The 25607-nt window shown below is 53.5% G+C and overlaps 1 protein-coding gene across 13 annotated transcripts in view; it reads left to right on the plus strand.

Annotated features, from left to right (window-relative positions):
• RNF144A (ring finger protein 144A) overlaps positions 1–25607 on the plus strand; it is a 124915-nt gene that overhangs the window by 88880 nt on the left and 10428 nt on the right. For all 13 annotated transcript variants that reach the window (XM_047845160.1, XM_047845158.1, XM_047845162.1 and 10 more), the window contains 3 exons: positions 5593–5800; positions 12227–12374; positions 18229–18318. In XM_047845160.1, the coding sequence (XP_047701116.1) occupies positions 5593–5800; positions 12227–12374; positions 18229–18318 (446 nt within the window). The remainder of the gene's footprint in view (positions 1–5592; positions 5801–12226; positions 12375–18228; positions 18319–25607) is intronic.

Raw genomic sequence — 25607 nt, forward strand, 5'->3', positions numbered from 1 at the left:
ATGCAGCTGGATAAATTTTCCTACCTAATAATTTTGACTTTGTTCTTTCAAATACTTTGTAATTTCCAGTGCTTTGGTTTAGTCAAAGACTTTTTCTTATAAAAACTTTGCATAAAAAGGAAGCCAGCTTGACTTAGCTTAATGGAATCTCTCAAACCCATGACTTTAGAACATTTTGCTAGCATTCTGTGAAAAGTCACAAAAACACCAAGTGAACTCAGACTCAGTATGACCAAAGACCCTTCTGAATGAAGCATTAAGATGTCAGAGCTAAAGGAGGGACGGATGCCTGGGGGTTCATTCAGTTAAGCGTCTGATTTCAACTCAGGTCTTCATCTCATGTTGGTGAGTTTGAGCCCCGTGTCAGGCTCCCTGGTGACATCGTGGAGCCTGCTTGGGATTCTCTCTCCCCCTCTCCCCCCTCTCTCTCTGTCTCTTGCTGCCCTTCTCAGCCTGTCTTACTCTCTCTCTCTCAAAACAAATAAACTTAAAAAACAAGATGTCAGAGCTAAAAGTAAAGCTGTTACTTCTAGTTACTGCACTGAACAAGTTTTGAGGTAGGATCATAGAGCAAGTTTCAGCCTGTTCTGTCCTTTTGAAATGCAGCCAGGGAGGATACCCTGGAAGAAAACCCAGTTCCCAGATCTTCTGACAACAGTTGGTTACTGAACAGTTCTGTGGTGGCTTGAAGTTGCAGACATTGTCTCCATTGGGTCTTAGAATGACTCATCTGATATAACAGCCTTGATCTCTCTGCTCTCTCTTGTTTAATTGAAGTGTGGTTGACACAGCATGTTTTATTAATTTCAAGTCTAGCAACCCTGATTTTAATTTGATCTCCCCCACTCCTCCAGTTGGGTTTCTGACAAGCCGGAGGCTGTGGGGCTTGTTTTCCTTCCTTCCTTCCTTCCTTCCTCCCTCCCTCCCTCCCTCCCTCCCTCCCTCCCTCCCTCCCTTCCATCCTCCCTCCCCCACTCCCTTCTTCCTTCCTTCCTTCCTTCCTTCCTCCCTCCCTCCCTCCCTCTCTCCCCTTCCCTCCTTCCCTCCCTCCCTCTTTCTTTCTTTCTTTCTTTCTTTCTTTCTTTCTTTTTTTCTTTCTTTCTTAAAGTTTATTCATTTATTTTGAGAGAGAGAGCACGAGTGGAGTAGGGGCAGAGAGAGAGAGAGAGAGGGAGAGAGAGAATCCCAAGCAGGCTCCACACTGTTAGCACAGAGCCTAACGCAGGGCTCGAACTCCCAAACCGTGAGGTCATGACCTGAGCTGAAACCGAGTCAGACGCTTAACTGACTGAGCCACACAGGCGCCTCTGTTTTTTTCCCCTGAGTGCTCCCTTGCCCATCTGGAAGCCTCCAGAGGCTGGTGGAGGTAGGCTCTCTGGGAGACTCCCTCGCTCGCATGCCCCATGACGTTGTACCTGTGCTCCTGTTTGAGCATCGCCAGGCCGAGCTGCTGGTGCTTGTTTGCGTGTTCCTCTGTCCCAAAGCCCCTGCCACCCAGAGACAGGGCCTGCAGCCTCCCGGGTTCGTCTGACAGCCGCGTGCAGGTCAGATGCATGCTGGAGGGGCGTCTTGTCCAGCATTGTGTCGGTGCTTTAAACAAGAATAGAGCCCGGGGAGGGGCGCCTGGGTGGCGCAGTCGGTTAAGCGTCCGACTTCAGCCAGGTCACGATCTCGCGGTCCGTGAGTTCGAGCCCCGCGTCGGGCTCTGGGCTGATGGCTCAGAGCCTGGAGCCTGTTTCTGATTCTGTGTCTCCCTCTCTCTGCCCCTCCCCCGTTCATGCTCTGTCTCTCTCTGTCCCAAAAATAAATAAATGTTGAAAAAAAAATTAAAAAAAAAAAAAAAAAAAAGAATAGAGCCCGGGGAGATGAACCGACTTGCTGGGCTCACCCATCGGTCATCAGGCCTGACCAGAGCCAGGGATCCCCACAGGATGGAACTCACTGCCTCCGTGTCGTAGCCAGTTGGCCAGCCTGGCCAGCGGTGCCGTGAAAGCCCGTGTCAGTGAGGGACGGGACGCCAGGCACGCCCCCTCTTGTAGTGTGCTTCTCAGAGAAAACCATGTTTAAAAAAGAAAAGCGCCTTTTTAAAAAGTCTTGGGCTTTTTATAGACAGAGCAATTAGGGACCTGCTTCATTAATCTATTTTTTTTTAATTTTTTTTTAACGTTTATTTATTTTTGAGACACAGAGAGACAGAGCATGAGTGGGGGAGGGGCAGAGAGAGAGGGAGACACAGAATCCGAAATAGGCTCCAGGCTCTGAGCTGTCAGCACAGAGCCGGACGCGGGGCTCGAACTCACGGACCGCGAGATCGTGACCTGGCTGAAGTCGGACGCTCAACCGACTGCGCCACCCAGGCGCCCCATTAATCTATTTTTTAAAATATTTTTAACGTTTGTTTATTTTTGATAGATAAGAGTGCGAGCGGGGGAGGGGCAGAGAGAGAGAGAGAGAGAGAGAGAGAGAGAGACACAGAATCCGAAGCAGGCTCCGGGCTCTGAGCTGTCCTCACAGAGCCTGACGTGGGGCTCGAACTCACAAACTGTGAGATCATGACCTGAGCCAGTCAGTCACTCAACCGATGGAGCCACCCAAGCGCCCCTAATCTGTTATTCATGTATCTTTGGGAGATGGGAGCTGAGATTGGTTTCTTCTGGTATGCCAAAAAATATGCTGTTTGCCTTGTTTGACAATATATGCTATACATAGAAATGTCTATATAAAATATTGGATATAACACATACAAGATACAACATGCGTAACGTACTTTATATATACGTGTATGTGATTGACAGGTCTAGATGTGTATACCTACATGCGTCCTGAAAAGAATAGCGCTCTGGTGTTTCCCAGTGGATTTTCTTATTGATCGATTCCTGTCTTCTACACCAGCTGGCAAAATTCAGGAGTGGGGGTGGAGAGAGGAATGTTAATAGAAGTCCAAGTCAAAAATCCTGGGGCCATATTCACAGGTTTTGTGGTGCCCTGGCAGCAGGGGAAGGATGTTTGCATTTGGCAGATGGGACAGATTATTTGCCCTTTGCATCTCTGATAGGGAATCTCTCCCCAGGAGACAGGGGAGAGCCTGTCACAGCTCCACGAGGACAAAAGTCTCAAAATTTAAGTCATTGCCATGGAAACCTTAACTGGCTCTGCTCACCCTGCACTCCATGATAGAATTGGGCCTTTGAGGACGAGGCTGGCTCGTAGCTCCATTTGCTGGGCGAGGGGGGATGGGGCACAGCCATAGGTGCATGAGGAGGGGTCACCGGTGGCGTGGGGAGCCAGCCCCTCCCTGAAGCCAGAGTAGAGGAAGGGGCAGGAGGGTCCTGGGAACCAGAGGGGTCTGCATAAGGGCAGCGTGTTCACCGAAGCTCTCAGATCAGCACTAACCACGGGGTCCATCTGGAAAGAAAACAGAACAGGCTGAGGATTTCTCTGCATGTCACGTGGGGGTTGCTGTGCTGGGGGTCCCCATCCTGCATCGCCCTCCCTCAGGGGCCTTGCCCATAGGGGACCCCGGAATCTAGTTGGGGTGGAGCTGGGCTCCCCTAACACACTCACGAGCACCCAAGGCAGAGAGCCGTGTAGAAACATGAGGACGTGAATCAGGCCGGGCAGGGGGAGGGCCGAGGGGTCACCTGCCTAGCTTTAATTCCCCAGGGGGGACCTCCGTGGGGCCTTCGCTCCCTCCTCCTTTCTCCCATCCCATCAGCTTAGGCTGGCTCTGCACACATGTGCCTCGGAGGCACCACCTGGGATCTGACGGCCACAGACTTTCCTAAAAAAGCAAACCCTGAAACTCAACTGATGAGAAGAACTGATTTTACTCATTCACTCACAATTAGGAACATCGTAAAGATTTTTCATTACTCTAACAGAAATCGGTTAAAAAGCAGCACTTTTTCCTGGATTCCAGAGTTCCTTTATATTAATAGGTTCTACTAAATCTTCCCCTAGACCTACCAATGTGATGGTTTCCTGCCCCCCGATTAAGTCCTCCTTCAGAAAAACAGGTCAGGGGAGGACTTGCATTTGAGCAGGAGTGGGCCAGCCATGGCCAGCTGGCCAGAGGGGCCGGGCCCATGGCTTGGCGTTATAAATAAAGCTTTATTGGAACCCTCATTTACAGATCAACATGGCTGCTTCTGTGCCCCAGGAGCAGAGCTGAGTGCTTGGAGAGAGACCGCATGACCCTCCAAGACCAAAATACTCACTGTCTACTCCTCTGCAGAAAACGTTTGCCAGTTCCCAGAATAGAAGACAGTCTTCAGGGTTGTACTTGACGCAGCTTATTCCTAGAGGGCTGAATCCGGCTTCCCTGTTTCATTGGGGAACGTGGCACCGCCTACGTGTGTCCCGGGGCTGCCCGTGTAGGTGACGTCTGGGCACACGTCCAGCCCACGTCCAGCCCCCCAGGCTGTGGTAGATCCCTAGTGCACACAGATCCCCTTTTCCACGCAGCTGAGCTTCACCCACCCTGGCCGTCGGTGGGTCACACGGCCAGGAAACTTCCAAGTGCCTTTCATTGCCTTCCAAGCTTCCCTGGCAAAATTCGGCGGTCTCGGGTTACTTCCCCAGAGCAACTGCTGGAAAGCTTAGAAACCAGTGGCCTACTTGAGGGCCTTTGAAAATAGTCCGTAATCCTTTGGCCCGCGATAGCTTTCTGGAAGAGACTTCGCATTCTGTGCGGTTTCCCGTCGGGTCCTGGCTGCTGCCCGTCACTGAGGATTCAGTGTCCCCCCAGACAAGCGCTGAATGAGACGAATGACCAGGCTCACGAGGCAGGGGCAGCTCGGGACTGATGATTGAAAGACTTGCCAGTTCTGCACCGGGACACGGAGGAGTGGGAACGTCAGGGTATCCTGTTTTTCAAAACACACTTCCTCCCTAACTTCCCCTAGTGGGGCTTCTTAGCAGTTTGGGCTCCACTTGGATGGGAAACCCGGCCCTTTCACACAGTAGTTAGCCCACGGCTTAGACTGAAATCTGGGAAGGGCGGCAGCCTTGGGCAAGCGGGCCGTTTGTGGAAAAGAATTTGGCCACGTTCCTTCCCTCCTCTCTCTCTGTCCCCCTTACTGGGCATCGTCCGAGCGCCTGCTGCGCGCCTCGCCCGAGGCGAGGTGGTGAGGCTGCAAGACTGAAGACACGGGCCTGACTTTAGAGAACTGCGTCCTGGGGAGGCAGACGAGGGGGCAGAAGGCCTGCCTGGACCGTGGCCTGTGGGCACTCGGAGAAAATCCTGCCCCGCCGTCGGGCGAGGCTTCCTGGATGTAACGCAGGCAGGGGCATCCCGGGTACCACCCGGGTTCAGACAGCAGCATCTCTAAAGGATTCTGAGTGTGTTTTGTGTGGGGCGGGGGGGGGGGGGGGGGCACAGGGGCGTCATAAGCAGGCAGTGTCTGGAGGGGAGGAGAAAGAACCAGACGGGCACCCGATCACGAAGGGCATAGGATGTCAGACGACGTGGTCCGGACGTTCCCACCCCGTTACAGACCCGCAGCCCTGCGCTGACGAGATCCCTCAGTCCGAACATACCGTGAGATCCTTCGTGTGCGGACTCTGACGTGGCTGTTTTTGTCCTTGCGCTAGAGGTGCTGCTGGACCCCTGTCGGACCTGGTGCCCTACTTCCACCTGCCAGGCCGTGTGCCAGCTCCAGGACATGGGGCTGCAGACACCCCAGCTGGTGCGGTGCAAGGCCTGTGACGTGGAATTCTGCTCTGCCTGCAAAGCCAGCTGGCATCCCGGCCAGGGCTGCCCGGAGACCATGCCCATCACTTTCCTTCCCGGAGAGACCAGGTACATTCCTCACGGGCGGCCGTGGAAGGCACGGGCTGGGGCTGGGGGCTGGGGGCTGGGGGCTGGGGGGAGGGAAGAACACGACTCCCGAAATGTGTCTCCGGAAGATACGACCGCCATCTGGATCTGTCTCTTCCTCTTCAGCCTCATTTATAATTTTTTTTAACGTTTATTTATTATTGAGAAAGAGAGACAGAGCAGGGGGAGGGGAGGGGCAGAGAGAGAGGGAGACACAGAATCGGAAGCAGGCTCCAGGCTCCGAGCTGTCAGCGCAGAGCCCGACGCGGGGCTCAAGCCCACAAACCGAGAGATCATGACCTGAACTGAAGGCAGATGCCCAACCGACTGAGCCACCCAGGCGCCCCGTTCTTCAGCCTCATTTAAACCCAGGATGGTTGGTTGGTTGATTTTTTTTTTCGCTTATTTATTTTGAGAGAGAGAGAGAGAGAGCAAGTGGGGGAGGGGTAAAGAGACAAGGAGAGGGAGAGAGACTCCCAAGCAGGTTCCGTGCTGTCAGCTCAGAGCTGGATGTGGGCTGGAACTCACCGACCATGAGATCGTGACCCGAGCTGAAATCAAGAGTTAGATGCTTAACTGACTGAGCCACCCAGGCACCCCAGCTGACTATTTTTGAGAACCGATTACGTGTCGGGTAGTGAGCAAAGCAGTGGCTCTGTACAGTTTGTAGGAGACAAACCGCACTCTGCCTCTCCAGAAAGACAGACTCGTGACAGACGCCTGTCACTGCGGGCTTTATGACCCGTGATACCTGAAGTTTTTCCGACACTCCGTTGTCAGGAACGGGATCAGGCACGGGGGCAGGAACGGGAACCAGAGTAGGTGGGCCGTGGTTATAAGTACCAGACGCATCCCCAAAAAGAGGTTCCCAGGTGCCCGAGACCAAGAGGTTACGTCTGCCTGGCAGAGGGGGCGGTCAGAAAGACGTGGGGCGGCAGGACTGCGTCTAGGCCCTTCCGCCCGCTGGCCGGGCCCTCCGCCGGACCACCAGGTGGGCCCTGTGGCATCAGTGTGTGTGCCTTGAAGTTAAGGAGGCTGAATCACAAGAAATTGGTAATATTCAGCTATTTTTGGCCTGCAAGGTCTGTGGCACAGATGGCTTACCGAGACAACGTGGGCCCTGTGCCTCCTGAGGCTGCGTTCTTGACGGAGGGACTCCCACCATCCACCCAAACGTGTGGTCACCAGCTGTTCCCCGTTTTCTTCTCCCTGTTCTGCTGCCCCACCCCTGCTCCTCGAAGCTCCACCTGCACAAAGAACCTACTGTTTCTTGTCCCTCGGGCATAACCCTCCTCTCCCGAGTCTGCACGTTTGCGCCTGTGTCTGGATGCCCCTTCGCCACCCTCCTCCTTTACCTGGAGTCGACTCGCCACCCTGGAAGGCACGGCTCAGGTCCGTCCTTTGTCAGGCTGCCCAGCTCCCAGCTCGAGGCTGGTGACCCCACCCTCTGTGCCCCCACTGGAGATTGGCCTGCTTGGATTACGAGGCCAGCCAGACTGTGCCCTGGGGCATCCGTTTATGTGGCCGATTCCTCCACGAGGCTGAGCTCCTGACATCACAGCCTGTGTTGGTTTGAACTCTCGTCGCCGCAGATCTTGGCATATACAGCAGGCACTCAAATGCTCGAACGAGTCACTTACCTCGTATTTTAGGTTCTTAATGTTTCGTAACTTTGCAAGAAGAAACACACTTCTGTGTGGTCAGAGTGCACATTGCTGGGAGAGCTGGGTGTCCAGGGTGGGGACCAGGTAAGGAGGAGGCGGGTGGGCAACCCGGTTACCTGTTTAAAAGAAAACACCCAGGGCACCTGGGTAGATCGGTTAAGCATCCAATTCTTGACTTCAGCTCAGGTCATGATCTCAAGGTTCCTGGGATGGAGCCCCGTGTCAGGCTTGGGATTCTGTCTCTCTGTTTCTCTCTCTCAAAATAAATAAATATATGTTTTAAAAAATTTAAAAAAAAAAGAGAGAGAGAGAGAGAAACTCAGTAAGTGAGTGGGTTTCTACATTCTGTTAAGAAGGAAAATCGGGAGTGAGAAAGAGTTGATGCCCCATCCTGGGTGGGGTGGAGGAAGGACCCAGCCGTGATGTTTCTTAAGCGTAGAACCTTCAGATCGAAGCTGGTGAGTGTTGGGAGCCTGATGACTTAGTATTTCTTCTCCTGTGATGTTCTGGTCTCTTCAGGTCATTGGAGAGGGCGACAGCCATTGCACCCTGTACACGTGTATTAAATCATCACATTGTACACCTCGCAAAGAACAAAAACAAACAAAAGTGAAAAATATCACATTTTGCATAGTAAAAAAAAAAAATGGCACAGGGAAATTTAGATCCAAATTCACCAGTCTCATTTTGCGGAAACGTAAACATCAAAAGATGTCACATAAAAAATCTGAATTTCTGGCTCGCGGAGCCACACTGAGCCATCCTGCATCCCCGATTCCTGGCAGTCGCTGGAGCCCAGAAGCAGCCGGCTCTTTAGAGGGGGTTTGTGCTGTCTTTAGCCTGCGAAGTCCTGACCACACCCTTTTGCTCGCTGGTCCTGGGGCTGATGGCAGGTGGCGTTTGTAACTGAGGTACACTCAGCTGTTTTCATTGCGGTAGGGTTGTTTCCCCTGTTCCCTTCACCGCTTGACCGGTGTCAGCGGCTGTGTTGGCCTGTCTGCCTCTTAAAGACATCAGAACACACGTGGGCGCCTGGGTGGCTTGGTCGGGTAAGCGTCCGACTCTAGACTCTAGACTTCAGCTCAGGTCGTGATCTTGATGGGGTTCTTGAGCGAACGGCTAAGAAAGAATTCTTGAGATGTCTTTGGTGCGAAAAGGTGAGGGGACAGGACCGTGGGCCGACAGAGCTGCACCGGGGTTGTGAGGAGTGACTGATTATATACTTTGAGGTTGGGGTGAGGGATGGCGTAAGTCTCTAAGGAATTTGAAAGCAAGGCTTTCAGGACCTTGGAGTAGCTGCTGTTAAGATAAGGTTACTTTTAGTCTTTAGTAAAACAAAAACATTAAGGAAGTGAGGCAGCCATGAGTTCCTTGGCCTGACTCAAGGAACCTGCATGTTTCAGCTCTATCTGTGGGCTGTGAGTTGTAAGGAGATTTAATCTAAGCTACATTGCTCTTGCCTTTGTTTTTATCCTCAGTCTCAAGGTTCGAGGGCTCGAGCCCCTCATCGGGCTCTATGCTGGGGGCATGGAGCCTGCTTGGGATTCTCTCTCCCTCTCTCTGCCCCTCCCCAGCTTTATCTGTCTCTCTCTCTCAAATAAATAAACTTAAAAAAAATAAACGCATAAAGACATCAGAACGTGCAGATCATGAGGAAGCTGTCGAGGGCTCCTATCTGCCTTCATAACTTTGAATTTCTAGTGAGACTTGTCATTAGTAGTAATTTGAAATATAATTCAAATGCCAAAATATGTTTGAAAACCATTGTCCGTACCGTGTAAATTTCTATACATGCCACAACACACCAGAGCTTACATATTTTAACTGTTTCCATTTTTTTTTTTAGTTTATTTTTATTTATTTTGAGAGACAGAGAGACAGACTGAGCTTGAGCAGGGGAGGGGCAGAGAGAGAGAATCCCAAGCAGGCTCCGTGCTGTCAGCACAGAGACCAACTTGGGGCTCGATCCCCCGACCTGTGAGATCATGACTTGAGCCGAAACCAAGAGTCAATGGCTCAACTGACCGAGCCACCCAGGTGCCTCTATCTTTTTTTTTTAATGTTTATTTATTTGGAGAGAGAGCGAGCGGGAGAGAGGAAGGGCAGAGAGGGAGAGAGAGAATCCCAAGCAGTTTCTGTGTTGTCAGCACAGAGCCCAGTGCAGTGCGGGCTCGATCTCATGAACTGTGAGATCATGACCTGAGCTGAAATCAAGAGCTGGACGCACAACTGACTGAGCCCCCCTACCCCCCGGCACCCCTAACTGTTTCGTTTTTTTTTTTTTTTAATTTTTTTTTCAACGTTTTTTATTTATTTTTGGGACAGAGAGAGACAGAGCATGAACGGGGGAGGGGCAGAGAGAGAGGGAGACACAGAATCGGAAACAGGCTCCAGGCTCTGAGCCATCAGCCCAGAGCCCGACGCGGGGCACGAACCCACGGACCGCGAGATCGCGACCTGGCTGAAGTCGGACGCTTAACCGACTGCACCACCCAGGCGCCCCTGTTTCGTTTTAAAAAGTTTCCCTGAGAGAGGGTCTTCACTCTCCACTGATGTTACGCCCCTCCGCATTCATGAATCACGTGAGAAGATTGGTTTTCATGACGTGAAGGTCACTGCCGGCTTTCAAACTGAAACGGTGTTATCTAAGCTGATAGCCGGCCTCAGTCACGGATCTGGTGACTTTTTGGCTCTCTGCAGAAACCAGATTCACGTTCAGGAGCGGCCGGCTCGCGTCGTGTCCGGTCCTGCGGGAGGCTCCCGCAGGGTTACCTCGCCCGCGCCTGTGACCGTGACCGCTCTGGTTCATGCTAAGTCACGTGTGCAACCAGCCTGCGGGGCGTTTTGCCTTCCCTTTAGAGAAGAGTTTGAGCCACAGACAGTGTCATCTTTCGGTGACAGCTTAACAAGCACTGCCACCTACTGCGGGCCTTGCTACCCCTGTGCCGGGTTCCGTGTGAATGTACTACACGCACAGGGAGACCCTTTCGAGCTTCACAACAGCCTCCGATGGGGAGGCACCAGCCTCGTTTCTAGTGGCGGAAGGGGGACACTAACACTGGGGATACCCGAGTGGCAGGGCCGGGACTCACGCGTCTCTAGACCCGGGGCTCCTCACCGACAGCCTGCCTCCTCCCAGCATGTCCTCCCTGGTCACCTGCTAGTGAACAGAACAGAACCGCGTTCAGCTGGAGCCCAGGCCTCACGGACGAGGAGCCTCCACTGATCATCAGATTAGCTCTACTGAAGTCAAACCGTTTTTGATAGTTGCATTTACTGTGATGCCTGTGGAAGATCCGCCAGCCAGAACGCACCCAAAATGCCAGAATTTGCCCACTCTCAGTGAACGTATGCTCATGAACGCATGGGGTTCCGGAAGGGTTGCTCGGTCCCAGGGGCAGATCATTTTTCCCCTGGCGGTGTTGGTCTGATGTAGCGGGTTCAGCTAATACGGCAAACGTGTTGCCATGACCCGTGATAACTTCTTGTAGCAGTTAACCATTTATCCTTCCAGATGTTTCCATGCATATTTGTTTAGCCTTCCCTTTCAATTTAATAGCGTCGGATGGACCGTCACACCGATGCATCTGTGTCATGTCTTTATTAGCATAGAATGGTTGCTGTCATGTATCGGTCACTTCACCCATGCTCGGTGCTACGCTGGGCTCCTGTCACGCGTCACTGTCTAGCATGCGCACGCTGGGAGGGCTGAGGCCTGGAGCAGCTCTTACACTGCACGTGACCCCAGAGAGCTTGTCTGCAGAGAGCCAGCACGTGACCCCAGGCCTGCAGCCCCTCAGGCTAACCACCTGACTCCCCAGCCCCTCAGGACAACCGGACTTGCCAGGCAAGCGATTCTGTCAAGACAGGCCCAGTAGATCTAATTAAACGATGAGCATGTATCTGTAACCGTTTTTTCTGATAATAGCAAAGCGCATAAAAATCGTCATCGATCCTTTGGAAATTATACAGATATATGAATAAGGAACATACAATCCGACCATAATCCCATTACACAGACACTGTCATTATAGGCCTTTGCCATAGTTTCTCTCTTTTTTTTTTTATAATTTTATGTATTTATTTTTAATGTTTTATTTTATTTGAGTGAGAGCGAGTGAGGGAGAGAGAGAAAGGGTTTTTTTTAAGTTTTAATGTTTATTTATTTTTGAGAGCAAGAGAGAGCAAGCGGGGGAGGGACAGAGAGAGAGGGAGACACAGAATCCAAGGCAGGTTCCAGGCTCTGAGCTGTCAGCACAGAGCCCAACGCAGGGCTCGAACCCACGAACCGTGAGATCAGGACCTGAGCCGAAGTCGGGTGCTTAAGGACTGATCCAACCAGGCGCCCTGCCATAATTTCTTTTGTTTGTCTACACATATCTAAACGTGAATGCCTCCTGACACTGCTTTTTCCTCCCCCCCTGAACCCAACTGGCTGACCCACAGTTTCTTTGGTGATTGTTTTTGGAGGGTTAGCTTCATCGGTTTCACTCTGTAACATCTGATAAGCAGGGGGGGCGGGTGATGGGCATCGCTGGGGGCACCTGTTGGGATGAGCAGTGGATGCTGTATGGGAACCAATTTGACAATAAATTTCATATTAAAACAAAATTAAAAAAAAGAGAAGGGGCCTTGTCCCCTCTGGCTGAACTAGAGCTTGCAGCCTGGCCCTGCCCACGCCTCTCCCCTCCCCTCCCCTTCCCGGGCCCCGCTGAGCGGATCACTGACAGACTCTCTCCCGCAGCTCTGCTTTCAAACTGGAGGAGGACGACGCGCCCATCAAGCGGTGCCCCAAGTGCAAGGTGTACATCGAGCGGGACGAGGGGTGCGCACAGATGATGTGTAAGAACTGCAAGCATGCCTTCTGCTGGTACTGCCTCGAGTCTCTGGACGTGAGTAGAGCCTCTGGGTGCGAAACCCACCTGCTGCCCCGAGGAGCTTAGAGAGTGTGCCCGGGGGAAGCCGAAAGAACGTTATCAGATGTTTCTCTGTGCTTCTGAAGATACTAATTCCCCCAGTGCAGGGGTGGCAGGAGATGGCAATTCGTGCAGGGGTTCCAGAAGCAAAAGGGCGGCTCAGCCTTGGATTGAGCCTGGGCAGGTGGGGGGCGGGGTCTCAAGGTCTTTGGTTTTGTCTGCGGGGACCATCTGGGCTCAGTCTGCTGTAACTGAACACCAGAGAGTGGGCGCTGGAACAACAGGCATTGATTCTGGAGTCCGGTAGCAGATTCGGTTCCTGGCTCTTGACCTCCCTCGGTGCCCAGAGAGGCAAGAGAGCCCTCCTCCTGGTTTATGGATGGCCGCCTTCTCACTGTGTCCTCACGTAGCAGAGAGACAGATTGGTGTCTCCTGGTTGAATAAGGGCACTGATCCCATCCTGGGGCACCCACCCATCTCGTGACCTCATCTAACCATCTAATCACCTCCCAAAGATGCCACCTTCGGACACCATCACGTGGGGGATTCAGGCTTCAATGTATGAATTTGAGGGGGAGGGGAGGATGCAAACACGCAGGCCAAAGCAGGAGTGTTAGTGGAATAGGAAGGGTAAACAGAGGCAGGGCACTGGGGAACATGTTGGCAGTGGCACAGTTCAGTGACCTTCTGTCACCCACAGGGCAGAAAAACATACACTCTGTGCCATCTGGCAGAATGGAAGTTTCTAGCCTCATATGGCCACCTTCTCCCAAGTGTGCCCTGTGCTGAATGTGTCCCAAGCACTCTGTACCCCAGTAGCTCTGCGTGTGCTAAGTCCCCACGGAGAGCACACAACCCTCCCCTCTCGAAGCACCTGGTTTTCTCTGGAGCTTCAAGGCCAGATGCAAAGGATACTGATTTCAGTTCGATGTTCTTCTTCAACCATATGAGGAGATTGGGCATCTTGCCAAAGTGATGACATTCTGACTTTAGTTTTACAAGAGTTTACTTGTACATAGGTTTTTATTTATTTTTTTAAAAATTTTATTTATTTTGAGAGAGAGGGCGTGTGCAGAGGGGCAGAGATAGGGAGACCGAAGGAGAGAGAATCCTAAGCAGGCTCTACACTGTCAGCTCAGAGCCCGACTCAGGGTGCGAAATCACGAACCACAAGATCAGGACCTGAGCCAAAACCAAGAGTTGGCCACTCAACCCACTGAGCCACCCAGGTGCCCCTGTACATAGGTTTTTAAAACTATAATTAAGGGGCGCCTGGGTGGCTCAGTCGGTTGAGCGTCTGCCTTCAGCTCAGGTCATGGTCTCACACTCCATGAGTTCAAGCCCCGCGTCGGGCCCTGTGCTGACAGCTCGGAGCCTGGAGCCTGCTTCGGATTCTGTGTCTCCCTCTCTCTCTGCCCCTCCCCTGCTCATGCTCTGTCTCTCTCTGTCTCAAAAATAAATAAAACATTAAAAAAATTAAAAAAAAACCTATCATTAAGTACCAGAAATGATCATCTGTTAAAATCATTACGATCAGTGACAGTCCAAGCAAATCAAGTCCCGTGTCCTGTGTGTTTGTGTATGTATGCCCTGGACAGCAAGGATGACTGTGTGCAACTCTTTTAAAACTAGTGAAAGAGAGGAGGGGTTGCCACACACCCCTGCTTTCCATCGCTAGGAGTTCATTTGCCCACAGCCTGCCCCTGCTACCCTAACTCTGATATCACTCTGCTGGTCTGGGTGAGTGTCCCTCTCAGGGGCTACATCAGAGGGGTCAGTGACCTTGAGAGTTTGCCTGTCGTCCTCAGGACGGGCCTACAGATTGTCAGGAATATACGTGCATATTTGAGATGGAATCTTAAAGAAGGTAACAGATCTGTAACCTAAGGGCCCTCTTTAAAAATATTAGATTGCTTCTTTTGTGTTGTTTTTTGGAAAAGGCTTCTGTTCCTTTATTAACTTTCAGTTATGAAATGTACAGCAGAACCGTGTGTAGCTGAACAAATCTCAGTGAGTCATCACCTGTTTTCTATCCTGGAGGCTTCCTTTTCTCATCCTAGGCAAGTTTCATAAATCGGTTTGGCAAGGTTAATCTTCTTTAGCGTAGATCCAAACAAGTTTGTTCTATGACCTTGCGTGGTGGGCAGAGATGTTAGAAGGATGTCTCAAGCGCTGCAAAGTCCTTGGGGCCTTAAAGTTCTTACAAATGTATGTATATAAAATTATATGTGGCCTTTCTCTACGTTATGCCTATAATTTTGCATTTTTACCATAATCCAATTTGGGGGGAAATCTGATTTTTAAATTCTGATGTTATCATCTAGTATCTGGTCTGCAATTTGCCACTCCTTACAACTTTTCCTACAGGGGAAAGGAAGGGAAATGCCAGTTGTGTTACATGTTAGCAAATCTCCTGGGAGACTTTTCTGGGGACGGATTGAAAAGGAGCTGACAACAGGTTTAGTTTCGGTTGGGGGTGGGGAGGGGAGATCACTGTGCTGCCTTGATGAAGTTTCAAGGGAATGGTCTCCGTTGAACACAAAGCTGTTGGCTCTGCTCTGGTCCCTGGAGAAACACCCCGTCTGTCTGTCTTTCTGTCTGTCTGACTCCGTTCTGAGGCCCGGGTTCCCCCACCCTGTGCAGAAGGCCTGGACCCTCCTGGCTCTGCCTGAACTGATGACAGAGGAACGGCTCTGCCCTTTTCCACCTTGAAAGTCATCATCCTCCTGGCCAAGTGCTTCCTGTTAGTCTCTGTAAAGGAAGAGCTGCTGAAAAATGACCCTGTGGCTTAGAAAGCAGATTCTCAAGGAAAACGAGTCTGCCCTGGGGCCATTTATCAGGGACAATAACCATGATTTAAGACGAGTGCATGAGCACATGGCTGGAAGCCAGGAGTGCTTCTAAGACAGGAGTGCACTTTACTGGTCTTTCTCATCTCGGGAACTTTTTCACTCGAGACAGCCTCTTGCACATGTACACGTCGAGGAGTTATAAATCACATCAGGCTGCTTCCTTCCATTGTGGGCCATATTCTCCTCTCTGCACCTGGCCCGGACCCTCACTGGTGTGCACGTCGTGCTCCCCCTGCTCCCCGCCATCGCCACACCGTTGAAAGGGACACATGTACTCTCTTCCTTTTATTTTTTGGGGGGATAGTTTTTATTGAAGTAATTGTTACATGGCCCACCCTGTGCAATTTGTTCTACAAACCCATTTTATTTAAAAATTTTTTTTAACATTCATTCATTTTTGAAAGACAGAGACACAGCACAAACTGGGGAGAGCTAGAGAGAGAGAGGGAGACAGAATCAGAAGCAGGTTCCAGGCTCCGAGCTTTCAGCACAGAGCCCGACGTGGGGCTCGAACTCAAACTGTGAGATCATGACCTGAGCCAACGTCGGCCGCTTAACCAACTGAGCCACCCAGGCTCCCCAAACTCATTTGATTTACTACATGCATTCTGTCTGTGGGAGTTGGAATAGTTTGCGAGCAGAATTTGTTCTGGAAACATGCTTGTAATCCAAAGCATTTGTATATCAGAGTGAATTTCAAGAACCATTGGCTCAGTTGTGATCACGTGACGTTTGGCATCGCGTAGGTCTCCTATTGGAAGACATCTCTGGTTTATCAAGTTAAAGTTTATTAGAAACGTGTGCTCGTCTTCGTGGGATGCTCCCAGAACAAGTTACTTGCAATCCAAGGTTTTACTGTACTTCCTTTTCTCAAGGGGAATCCGGGAAGATTTAATGGTTTCTACTCTTTGATCTTTCAGTCTCTAAAAGACAACAGTTTGGGGGGAGAACCCACTGGTGCAAGCCCGAATTTGACACAAAAGGCCTTGGGGGGGGGGATTTACTTTTATCCTTGAATCTCTCCATGATTGCAGCTTTCTGCTCACGCGCCATTGTTTCTGTTTCCAGCCAGGGGCTCAATGAAACTTCCCTGAAGGATAGTTAAGGGAAACGTTGGCCTCCCACAAAAATACACCTGGATTCCTGGCAGGGCCTGGGGTGGGGGTGGGGGGTTCTGCCCCAGGGCTTCGCCAGGAAGCTTAACATCACAATGAAATCATGTGTGTTTTGTAAAAGCATCTTGGAGTGCTTTTGTCAGGTGTAAGAAAGGACCTATTTGAACAAGCTTTTCATTCTGTTCCGGAAGCTGGCCCCCCGTGTCCAGGCTCCACTGGACTCCTCTGAGCAGAGGCTGGGGTGGAGGCTGTCTCCAGGAGGCTGGCGGAGTCCATGATCTTGAGGAGCTAGTGATCGCCCTGCCCACCCCACCCCCCACCCCCGCTTTTTTTTTTTTTTTTTTTGTATTTCAGAAAACAAATTCAAAAGCTGTTCAGGAGCCTCCCGTACAAGGCCTTATGATAGTCCGTCTGGGAAAATGAGACATAGCAATGAAACATTAATTTCAGTGCATGAGTAAGTTAATATCAGGATGAAGGAGGGCGTAATTCAGAGTTCAAGGAAGCGCGGGGGGTTCGCGGTGGACAGACGCCGTCAGGAGTAGCTTCACAGCAGATGAAGCACCGGCTGGAAGACGCTTTGTGTCCACGTGTATCTAGGCTTCCTTCCACAGTCGCGGGGACCGGTAGAGGCCCTGAGGCAGGAGCCGCAGGCTGGGACGGCAGCTCCCGCAGAAGCTTCTTGCTGCTGCCCCAGAAAAGCCAGGGTCTGCTGATGTGGGTGTACATTCTGGCACTGCGAGGGTGGCCCGTAAAAGCCCCAGAGTTTCTGCCAGCGTCGTTCTCAGGATGAGCCGAGGGCCCGGGGACGGCGGCCCAGTCCGGTTCCGACAGAGCTGGGTTTAAGGGCCGGGCACACGGCTGATGTCCGGCTCCGCGGGGCTCGCGGAAGAGTGACTTCCGGGCCTCTCCGAGACCGGGGGTCCTGTGCTCATTCATCCCTTTCTCAGGGGGAGGCCGGCTCTTTACACCCCCAGTTAAATGAGTGTGTGGCCCTGGGCCCCTCCTCTGCACTGTTTACCGGGCTGTTGTTTTTCGTGTTCAACAGGAGAGAAACGGCATCTCCTGCTGGAGTTGGAGGAGTGGAGGGTTTTGTGTGCAAAGCCCCTTCTTGTTCACTTGGTGCGGGCTCGGGATTTGGGGGCCGAGCGCTGAGCCACGAACATAGTTAGAGACTGTCCCCGGCTGAGGGTCCCCATCCCAAGAACCTGACAGCGATCAGACGGGAGGGGAGGGTGGGAGGTGAGAGCGCCCGGAGGGAGGCAGGAACAGGATGTTTCCGTGGGTCAGAACTCACTTCAGACATCTGGAGGAGTTGGAGGCGGCAGATGGTTCCCGAGCTGCTTGCTGCTGAGGAATGAGTAGGTTTTCGTGGTCTGAGCTGAAAGGAAGCCGCACTTCCCAGGTGGGAAGCCCGGCACTAATGGAGGAGGATGAACCGGAGATCAAGAGAATCATCTAATCCGGGGGTAATCCTGCCGGGCGGGCGGCCGGAGGATGTAAAGGCAGCCGAGCTCTGGGGGCATCAAACACAGCCAGGCCCGGGAGTGGCTGGCGGAGTAGCTGGGGCCTCTGACCTACTTGTTCACGAGCCCCACTGCACTGAGAGCCTCTCCCCTGCAAAAGCCAGAGATCTGGGACAGGGCTCCCTCTAGTGCCCGAGGCCACGTCCCGTTGGGGAGGCCACGGGGAGAGAATGGAGGAGGGAGGTCCCCAGGAGGCAGCCCGGTGCTGTGGGTGTGAGCCCTTCCTCTGTGCCCCCCACCCCGCGCCCCTGTCCCCCACTTACTTTGGCCCAGGCAGGACTCACTCGCTGAACTTCGAGGAACCTGCCATCCACCCTGCTCTCTCTCCTCTTCCCAGGATGACTTCCTCCTGATCCATTACGATAAAGGACCGTGCCGGAACAAGCTGGGCCATTCCAGGGCATCTGTGATCTGGCATCGGACACAGGTAGGAGGTGACTCACCTGGAACTTTGATCCCCGGAAGAGAGAGTGTGTATGCGAGCCAGTTGGTTGGAGACGTGCTGTTTAGAAAAGTAGAGCTAGTAAAGGTGGGTCCTGCCCGAACTTTTCTTGCTCTGCGATTGTGCTTCTGGTAGCCCTGGCCCAGAATTGTGGCAAACAGGCATCGCGTTTGGCGCGTGGTGGTTCTTGGAACGTCAGACTGTAGGTTTCTTGCACCTTACTCATGGCTTTGGCGGTGATCCATTCTGTCGGTTAATTCTTGTATGGCCCTTAATGAAGAGCTTTTTTTCTAGAAGCCTGGAGGTAAGCAAGTTAGTCACAGGAAAGAAAAACAGAAAGAAAGGAAAAAGTCCCTACCTGGTGGTGTCTGAGCAGCAGCCTGTGGGGTTTACAGAGGGCCAGTGCATTAATATTCATTCATACTTTCAACACGCATTTATTTCCTGCTGCGTGCTGGGCGCTATCCTAGGATAGGGTATTCACTGGAAGAATAAGATTCATCTGTCTTATTCACTGGAACACTTCCAGTGAGTAAGATAGATGTACTCCAGTGAATAAGATAGATGCGTGCCGTGTATAATACACCAGCAGGACATACGTGATAGGAGTTCAACTGTGGAGGGGATGTGATGGGGACTGCGTGGTTGGGAAGGGCCATTCAGTGGTACCCATGGTGGAGTGCTGAGTGGTATTAACCCTAAAAATAAAACTTCCAGCTATTTTACCAACAAAAATGGGTTTATTTGGGAATAGCCTGGAAATGCAGCTTGGGACATACAAGCTACAGCCAAATCACAGACCAGTCTGGAGAGCAAAGGGGAGGAACTCTCTTTTATAGAAGCAAGGGGCGCTGGGAAGCCCCTCACACACATCAGAAGTCCTTTGGAATAAACGGGGGGGCTCCAAACATAGTAGCTTCTCACTGCTGAGTTGTGAGCGTCTCATTGGCTGGGTTGTGGCAGGGGTGGTGGGGGAGGAAACTGTCCTTCCTCCTTCTGGGGAAACAAAGTAGTAGCTAAAGTAGGATCCAAGTGCGAGGTCCCTGTTGGGTCTGCCCTTGAGGACAGTGGTGGCGTCTGAGCTCTACCTGCTGGCCTCCTGATGCCTTTGAAGTGAAGTTTCCTTTAGTAAATTTCACAGTGATGAGGAAGAGCTGGCTGTGGGAGAGGGGGACAGGGTGGAAGGGACAGTCCAGGCAGAGGAAGGACATTCTAGGCACAGGGGACAGTTCAGGCGGAGGAGGGGCAGTCGAGGCAGAGGAGGGGACAGTCCAGGCAGAGAAGGGGTAGTCTAGACATAGGGGACAGTCCAGGCAGAGGGGAGACGGTCCAGGCAGAGGGGGAACCGTATGTGCAGGGGACAGTCCAGGCAGAGGGGAAAGTCAGGCAGAGGAGGGGACAGTCCAGGCAGGCAGAGGGGACAGGGAGGGTTGACTGGTAGGACCTTGGCGTGAAGGTCCGAGGAGACCGAGCAGGGTGAGGCAGAGGGTCAGAGATGCTGTCAGAGGATAGACCCCAGCGGCTCGAAGGGCCTCTGCCCACTCTCACGTTTCAGCGCCTGTGCGGCTGGCCGAGGTGGGTCCGCCGGCCCATCTCGGGTAGAGGAGCGGGTCTCAGGGCAGATGCCCTGTGAGTCACTCACTCGCCATCATTACAGCCCACGTGGCCGAGCCAACGAGGTGCATGCCGGAGGGGGCTGACAGAGGCCTTCCGGCAGGGGGGCCAGTGGCAGAAAGTGTCGGGGTTGCCGGCGGTGAGTTCTCTATCGCAACCCTCAGATGTGCCTAGTGGGGAGCAGCAGCTGCGGGCAGTGTGTCAACACAGATCTGTGGCTGGGTTCCAGGAACGAGCCCTCTGAGAAGTGGGTGGAGGATTGAAGTGGTGGTGGCCGCACGGTTCTCCAGACACCAGACACCAGTGACCCGCGCACCCGCCTGGGTGGGTTGTCAGCGCTGCGCACTGTGCAGCCCAGCAGAGCTGTTAGAGACTTGGCCCCGGGCCCGAGCTCTGACCAGGGTCTGGAGAGACAGGTGCGTGTCCTGCCTCCTGCCAGCACAGCCACCTTGGGGCTCAGCCCCACCTGTGTGTGAGTTTGGCCGTCTGTGGTCATTCACGAGGAAGCGTCTGGAACAGCACGGCAGCAGAAGCGTGTGCCTGAGGGTCTGGAGCCATGTCAGGCACCAGGTGTCACGGGGCCACACCCCTCTGAAACCTGTAGGGGACCCCATTCTTGCCCATTCTGGTGGGGGCCATCGGTCCGCACTGTTCCTCAGCTCACAGATGCTTCCCTCCAGTCCTGAGTGCTGGCCGGGCCGTCTGTCTGTGCAACTCTATCTGGGTCCCTGTTCCCCTTCAGTAAGGGCACCAGTCCCACCCTAAGAACCTCATTTTAACACGGTGACCTCTATAAAGATGCGATTCCCAAATCAGGCCACGTTCTGAAGTCCTGGGGTCAGGACTCCACATAACATATTTGGGGGGACAGGATTCTACCCATAACGATATCCGCACCCTCTCCCCCACGCGGGAAAGGGAACCATAGCGAGGCCACGTTCCTCCTTTGCTGTCCTCCTCCCGTGTCTGGTAGGGATGAACCGCACTGATTTGGGCTGCTTGCCTTGGCACAGCAGCCCGGTAAGGGGAGGCTGTCGTGTGCACCTGTGCGGGATCACTGGCAATCAGGGCAAAGGGAGGACTTGGGGATCATGTTCTGCTCCAGCCTTTCCCATGTAGGGAATGAGCCCCAGCCGAGGGAATGTGACTTGCTCAAAGGTGGCTACCTATTGCTGTGTGACAAGCCTCCCCAAATGCATTGGCTTCATATCCTCACGTTCGCCGTGTTCACCATCTGCAGTGTGAACAAGGGCCCACAGAAGGCTTGTCTCGGTCCCCATTGGCATTAGCCGGGATAGAAGTTCCTTCAGTGTCCTTCAGTTCCTTCCGGGTAGTTGGACACAGCAGGGCCCTGGCTGGTGCTGGATCTGGAGCTCCTAACCGTGTCTGTCCATGTGGCCTGAACTTCTAACCACATGGCAGCTAGTGGCAAGCGTGAGCCCCCCAGGACAGAGCGAGGGCAAGATGGGAGCTGTGTCCCCCTTTCTCCTGGAGCCTGGGCAGTCACACCTTATCACGTGTGCCTGTTCATTCAGACGGAGAGAGTTACATGTCCCTGGGGGGTCCTGGGCAGCACTGAGATTCTGGTAACAGTCATTAACAGGACTAAAGAAATACACTTGAGAAAGAATCCAAGACACAAGGGTCCATACCCTGCGCTAGCCTGAAACGCCTTTCTACCAGCTCCTTTTTGGCTCCTGAGTGCCCGCTCCGAGCTAGGTCCCGAAGCCACTTGGGTGCCCCCGATCGCAGGAATTGAGCGGGAGAATTGAACAGAAGCATGCACTGTGTAGGGTCCCACGGAGACATCTTCTCTGTGGTGCGAGAAGCTCCCGGAACGGATAAGGTCATAGCTACAGAAGTAGAGGGTGTCCACAGGTTAGTGTTAGATTTGGGGAAAACGGTAAAACACCTGCGAACCAGTGTCAAAACGAAGAAAAGGTAAATCACAAAACACGCAAAGTAGGGGAAGTGGGAGGGGGTGGGGCCACGGTCTGTGGGCTGGACTCACCGAGGGGCACTGTGGGAAGGGGTGGAGACAAGGCCTGTGGGCTGGACTCACCGAGGGGCACTGTGGGAAGGGGTGGAGCCAAGGCCTGTGGGCTGGACTCACCGAGGGGCACTGTGGGAAGGGGTGGAGCCAAGGCCTGTGGGCTGGACTCACCGAGGGGCACTGTGGGAAGGGGTGGAGACAAGGCCTGTGGGCTGGACTCACCGAGGGGCACTGTGGGAAGGGGTGGAGCCAAGGCCTGTGGGTTGGACTCACCGAGGGGCACTGTGGGAAGGGGTGGAGCCAAGGCCTGTGGGCTGGACGCACCCAGGGAGTCTGTGCTGGAGGCTAGAGCCACCCGGGAGAGATGTTCGTGTGCAGAGGACGCCCCAGCTGTTCCTGAGCCTTCGGTGTTGACAGTGAGGACCACCGCCAGCACAAGGTAGAGACCACCCACCGCCGGAGGCTCTTGGACGTTCGTGGCTCCTTCTAAGGGTGAAGCATCGGGTGGAAGCTTAGTCCTCATTTCCGGTGTGCGTCTCCCGCCCTTTGAGCCGCTGGGGCCGTGGGTTCCCTTCCCCTTCACACAGGCTCCTGCTTGGGGCCCACTTCCCCGCAGGCTTCTTACTGATCCCGGGGCGGGGGGAGCCTCACTTGTGTTAGTGCAAAGCTTCTTGAGCAGAAATGGGTTTTCCTGTCCCCCTTCAGCTCATCTCTGAAATGTCCGGGAAGTGTTGGTGAGGCGCCTGGGGTGGTGGTTGATCGATGCCCGGACACCCCAGAACGGCAGGTGGGACCCTGTTTCCAGGGCCTGGCGACGCCTTCCTGCTCTCCACTCACTGGCCTGCGGGACCGCGGTCCTGCCAAACCCCGGTGTCCTCCTGATCTCCCCGGCTCTCTCTTTCCTCTGCTTGTCCCAGTCTGGCTCATGGAGATTCTACTCCCTTTGTCTATAGCCAAGGTCAGGGTCACGTCCTCCGTGACCCCCCCCCCCCCCCCCCGCCGCCGCAACTGTTACCAGAGCCCCCCTCCCTCACCCCGGGCTCCGAGCATTTGTTTCAACACTGATCACTTACCGCGACCCCTCTTGTTTTCCCCTCTGGAGCGTGTGGCTTAACTCTTAAGAGAGATAGACTGTCCTCCATAGTTGGGACTTGTTTTGCTCATCTTTGTGGCCCTACGCCCCAGCTCCATGCCTGAGCCAGAAAGATGCTCCAGAAATCAACCTGGTTGAAAGTGTGGTCGATTGATTTGGCTTTCTTGTGACTAGTTCACGGCCTTCCTACTCAAAGCCAGCTGTCTTTGGAGGGACCTTTGTCCCTGTTCACTCAGCTACTTTTCCCTTTGGGTGGGACAGGAAGCAGAGGGGCCTGTCCGGCTGGCCCATTTTCTCCAGGAACCCTGCAGGAGCTGCTGGTGTCCTGGTGGGGGCCTGATGGCGGCTGGGGACTGTTCAGAGAAATAGCACTTGGCTGTCGTTGGGAGGCGCTGTGACTTGTTCCCTGTCTGGGGGAAACAAAAAGGCTCCTGTTAAGAAAAGTGGACTCTGGACCTGGAGCAGGTGTGTTGGAAGGAGCAGGGGCAGGAGTGTTGGTGTGACAGAGTGACAGGTGAAGGGGGCAGCGCTTGAGAGGACACCCACCCTGCCTGGAAACCCCCAGCTTCGCCTGGGCTCATCTTTGTCCGCCCGTTAGATCACCTCCAGGGGCCCGCCTGGTCCTCTGGCTTCTCCCATCTCTCCTGCCACCTTGTCTGTCCTCTGTCTATGCAGGGCTGACCTATGTGGCCTCCCTGCAGCACTTTGAGGGAAGCCCAGCAGACATGGATCAAGCATGTTTCAGGAGCTCAGAGGACTGCAAGGCGGAGGGAGATGTGAGAAGCACAGAAATATTTCTCGTTGATTATTTAGGCTGGAAGATTTGAGGAAAACTATGGAAAGCGGGGCAAAGAATTCTAACCATAAAGTTTCTGAAATGGGAGGCTGCAGAAAAGACTTGTGGCGTGTGGGGCCATGAAACAGGGGCCCAGAATGTGACCCTAGGGACAGGATGGGAGTGCCTGGAGGTTCAGTGCAGCGGATGGGAAGCTGGGGCAGAGTAGTGATTGAGCCTGGAGAAGACCCCCAGGGTCATGCTTTGACTTAAAAACTGTGGCACTAGGGAGCCACAGCAGGCTTAAGAGCAGCAGGGTAGAATGCACAGATGGGATACAACCTGAAGACTTCTCATCCTGGCATTCCTGGTCCCTCAGGACCAGGGTCTTACTCCAGCCCCACCTGCTCCTGTCCCCCGCCTATCACATACCCAGGCCGAAGCGCATTCTGAACAATGGCTTTGGAGTTTTAACTTGACTGAGACCTGTAGGTAGAAACACACAGCGCCCTTCAACCCGTCAAGTACTTGCACACACCCACATATGTATCCTACCTGCTCGATGTGTTCTGTTTACTAAAGTTCTGGTCTTGACCCCCAGACTGCTTCACCATCCCCCAGGCGGGTCAGGTGCTGCCCTGAGGCACACAGATGGCGCCGTCGCTTGGAGCTTCTGCCCGGGGTTGGCTTCCTCAGCTCCTTAGGGAAGTGCCTCTCTGTCGGCCGCTCGGGGCCTCGCCCGACACAGACCTCCGCAGTACTGCAAACACGGCCCTGAAGGCAGTGCCCTGTGACTCCTGTGTGTAGGGGCTGTGGTTGAAAGCCCAGTGTCATCTCTTGCTGGACGAGGTTCCTGCTCCTTCGCGTTTCCTGCCTTTCGATAGGAAGTTCGGTAAAATTATTTTAAGAGATCGTTTGTGAGAATTGTGGTGTGCTTCCTTGTGACGATTGCAGGCTGCCCTCGATATTGTGGTGGGAGTAAAAACATGAGATGCCAAACACGTTTTACCTAGTGTTCTGCCAGATGAATGGAAAAACGCGTCTTTGTCGCGTAGAGGATTTATACAATTCCGTTTTGTCCCGAGCGATGTCCTTGTTTTGATTTCGTTCGGCAGGGTCTCCTTGCGGGACGGCACCTTTGCAAACAGGGAGGAGGAGCGGGGTGGTGTCGGCTGTGGCTGCAGGGGTGGAGACGTGGCCTGCTCCTTACTAAGCTGCGGAGGCCTGGGTGTGAGCAGCGGGGGGTGGACAGCTGTGCTCTGCCTTCGGCCCCTGCTCGTCACTTTACACAGGGTTGCTGTGAACCGCGGTGCCTTTGCTAGTGCTGGCCCCGAACTCAGCCATCGTGTGCCTTTCCTCTGCACGACGTAAGTCTACTTCCTTGGGCCGCCAGCACCTGACGGTGGAGGAGGGCCCTCTCCACACGGGCTCCTCCTTCCCCTCTGAGCAGGGAAGCGTCACCGTCTTCGTGCTCAGGGACACCTCACAGTGAAGGGAGAGCTCACTTTTACTTACTTATTAATTTATTTTTAAATGTTTATTTTTGAGAGAGGGAGAGAACGATCAGGGGAGGGGCAGAGAGAGAGGGCAGAGGACCCCAAGCAGGCCTCCAGGCTCCGAGCCGTCAGCCCAGAGCCTGCCGCGGGCCTTGAACCCACGAACCGTGAGATCATGAGCTGAGTCACAGTCGGATGCTCAACCCGCCGAGCCACCCGGACGCCCCGGGAGAGCTCACTTTTAGCCACAGGATGGCGTTTAGTAGCCAGCTGATGGCCGGTCTCTGCGTTCATGTGTGTGTG

This window comes from Prionailurus viverrinus, unplaced genomic scaffold, assembly GCF_022837055.1.
Source record: "Prionailurus viverrinus isolate Anna unplaced genomic scaffold, UM_Priviv_1.0 scaffold_33, whole genome shotgun sequence".
NCBI classification, from domain to species: Eukaryota; Metazoa; Chordata; class Mammalia; order Carnivora; family Felidae; genus Prionailurus; species Prionailurus viverrinus.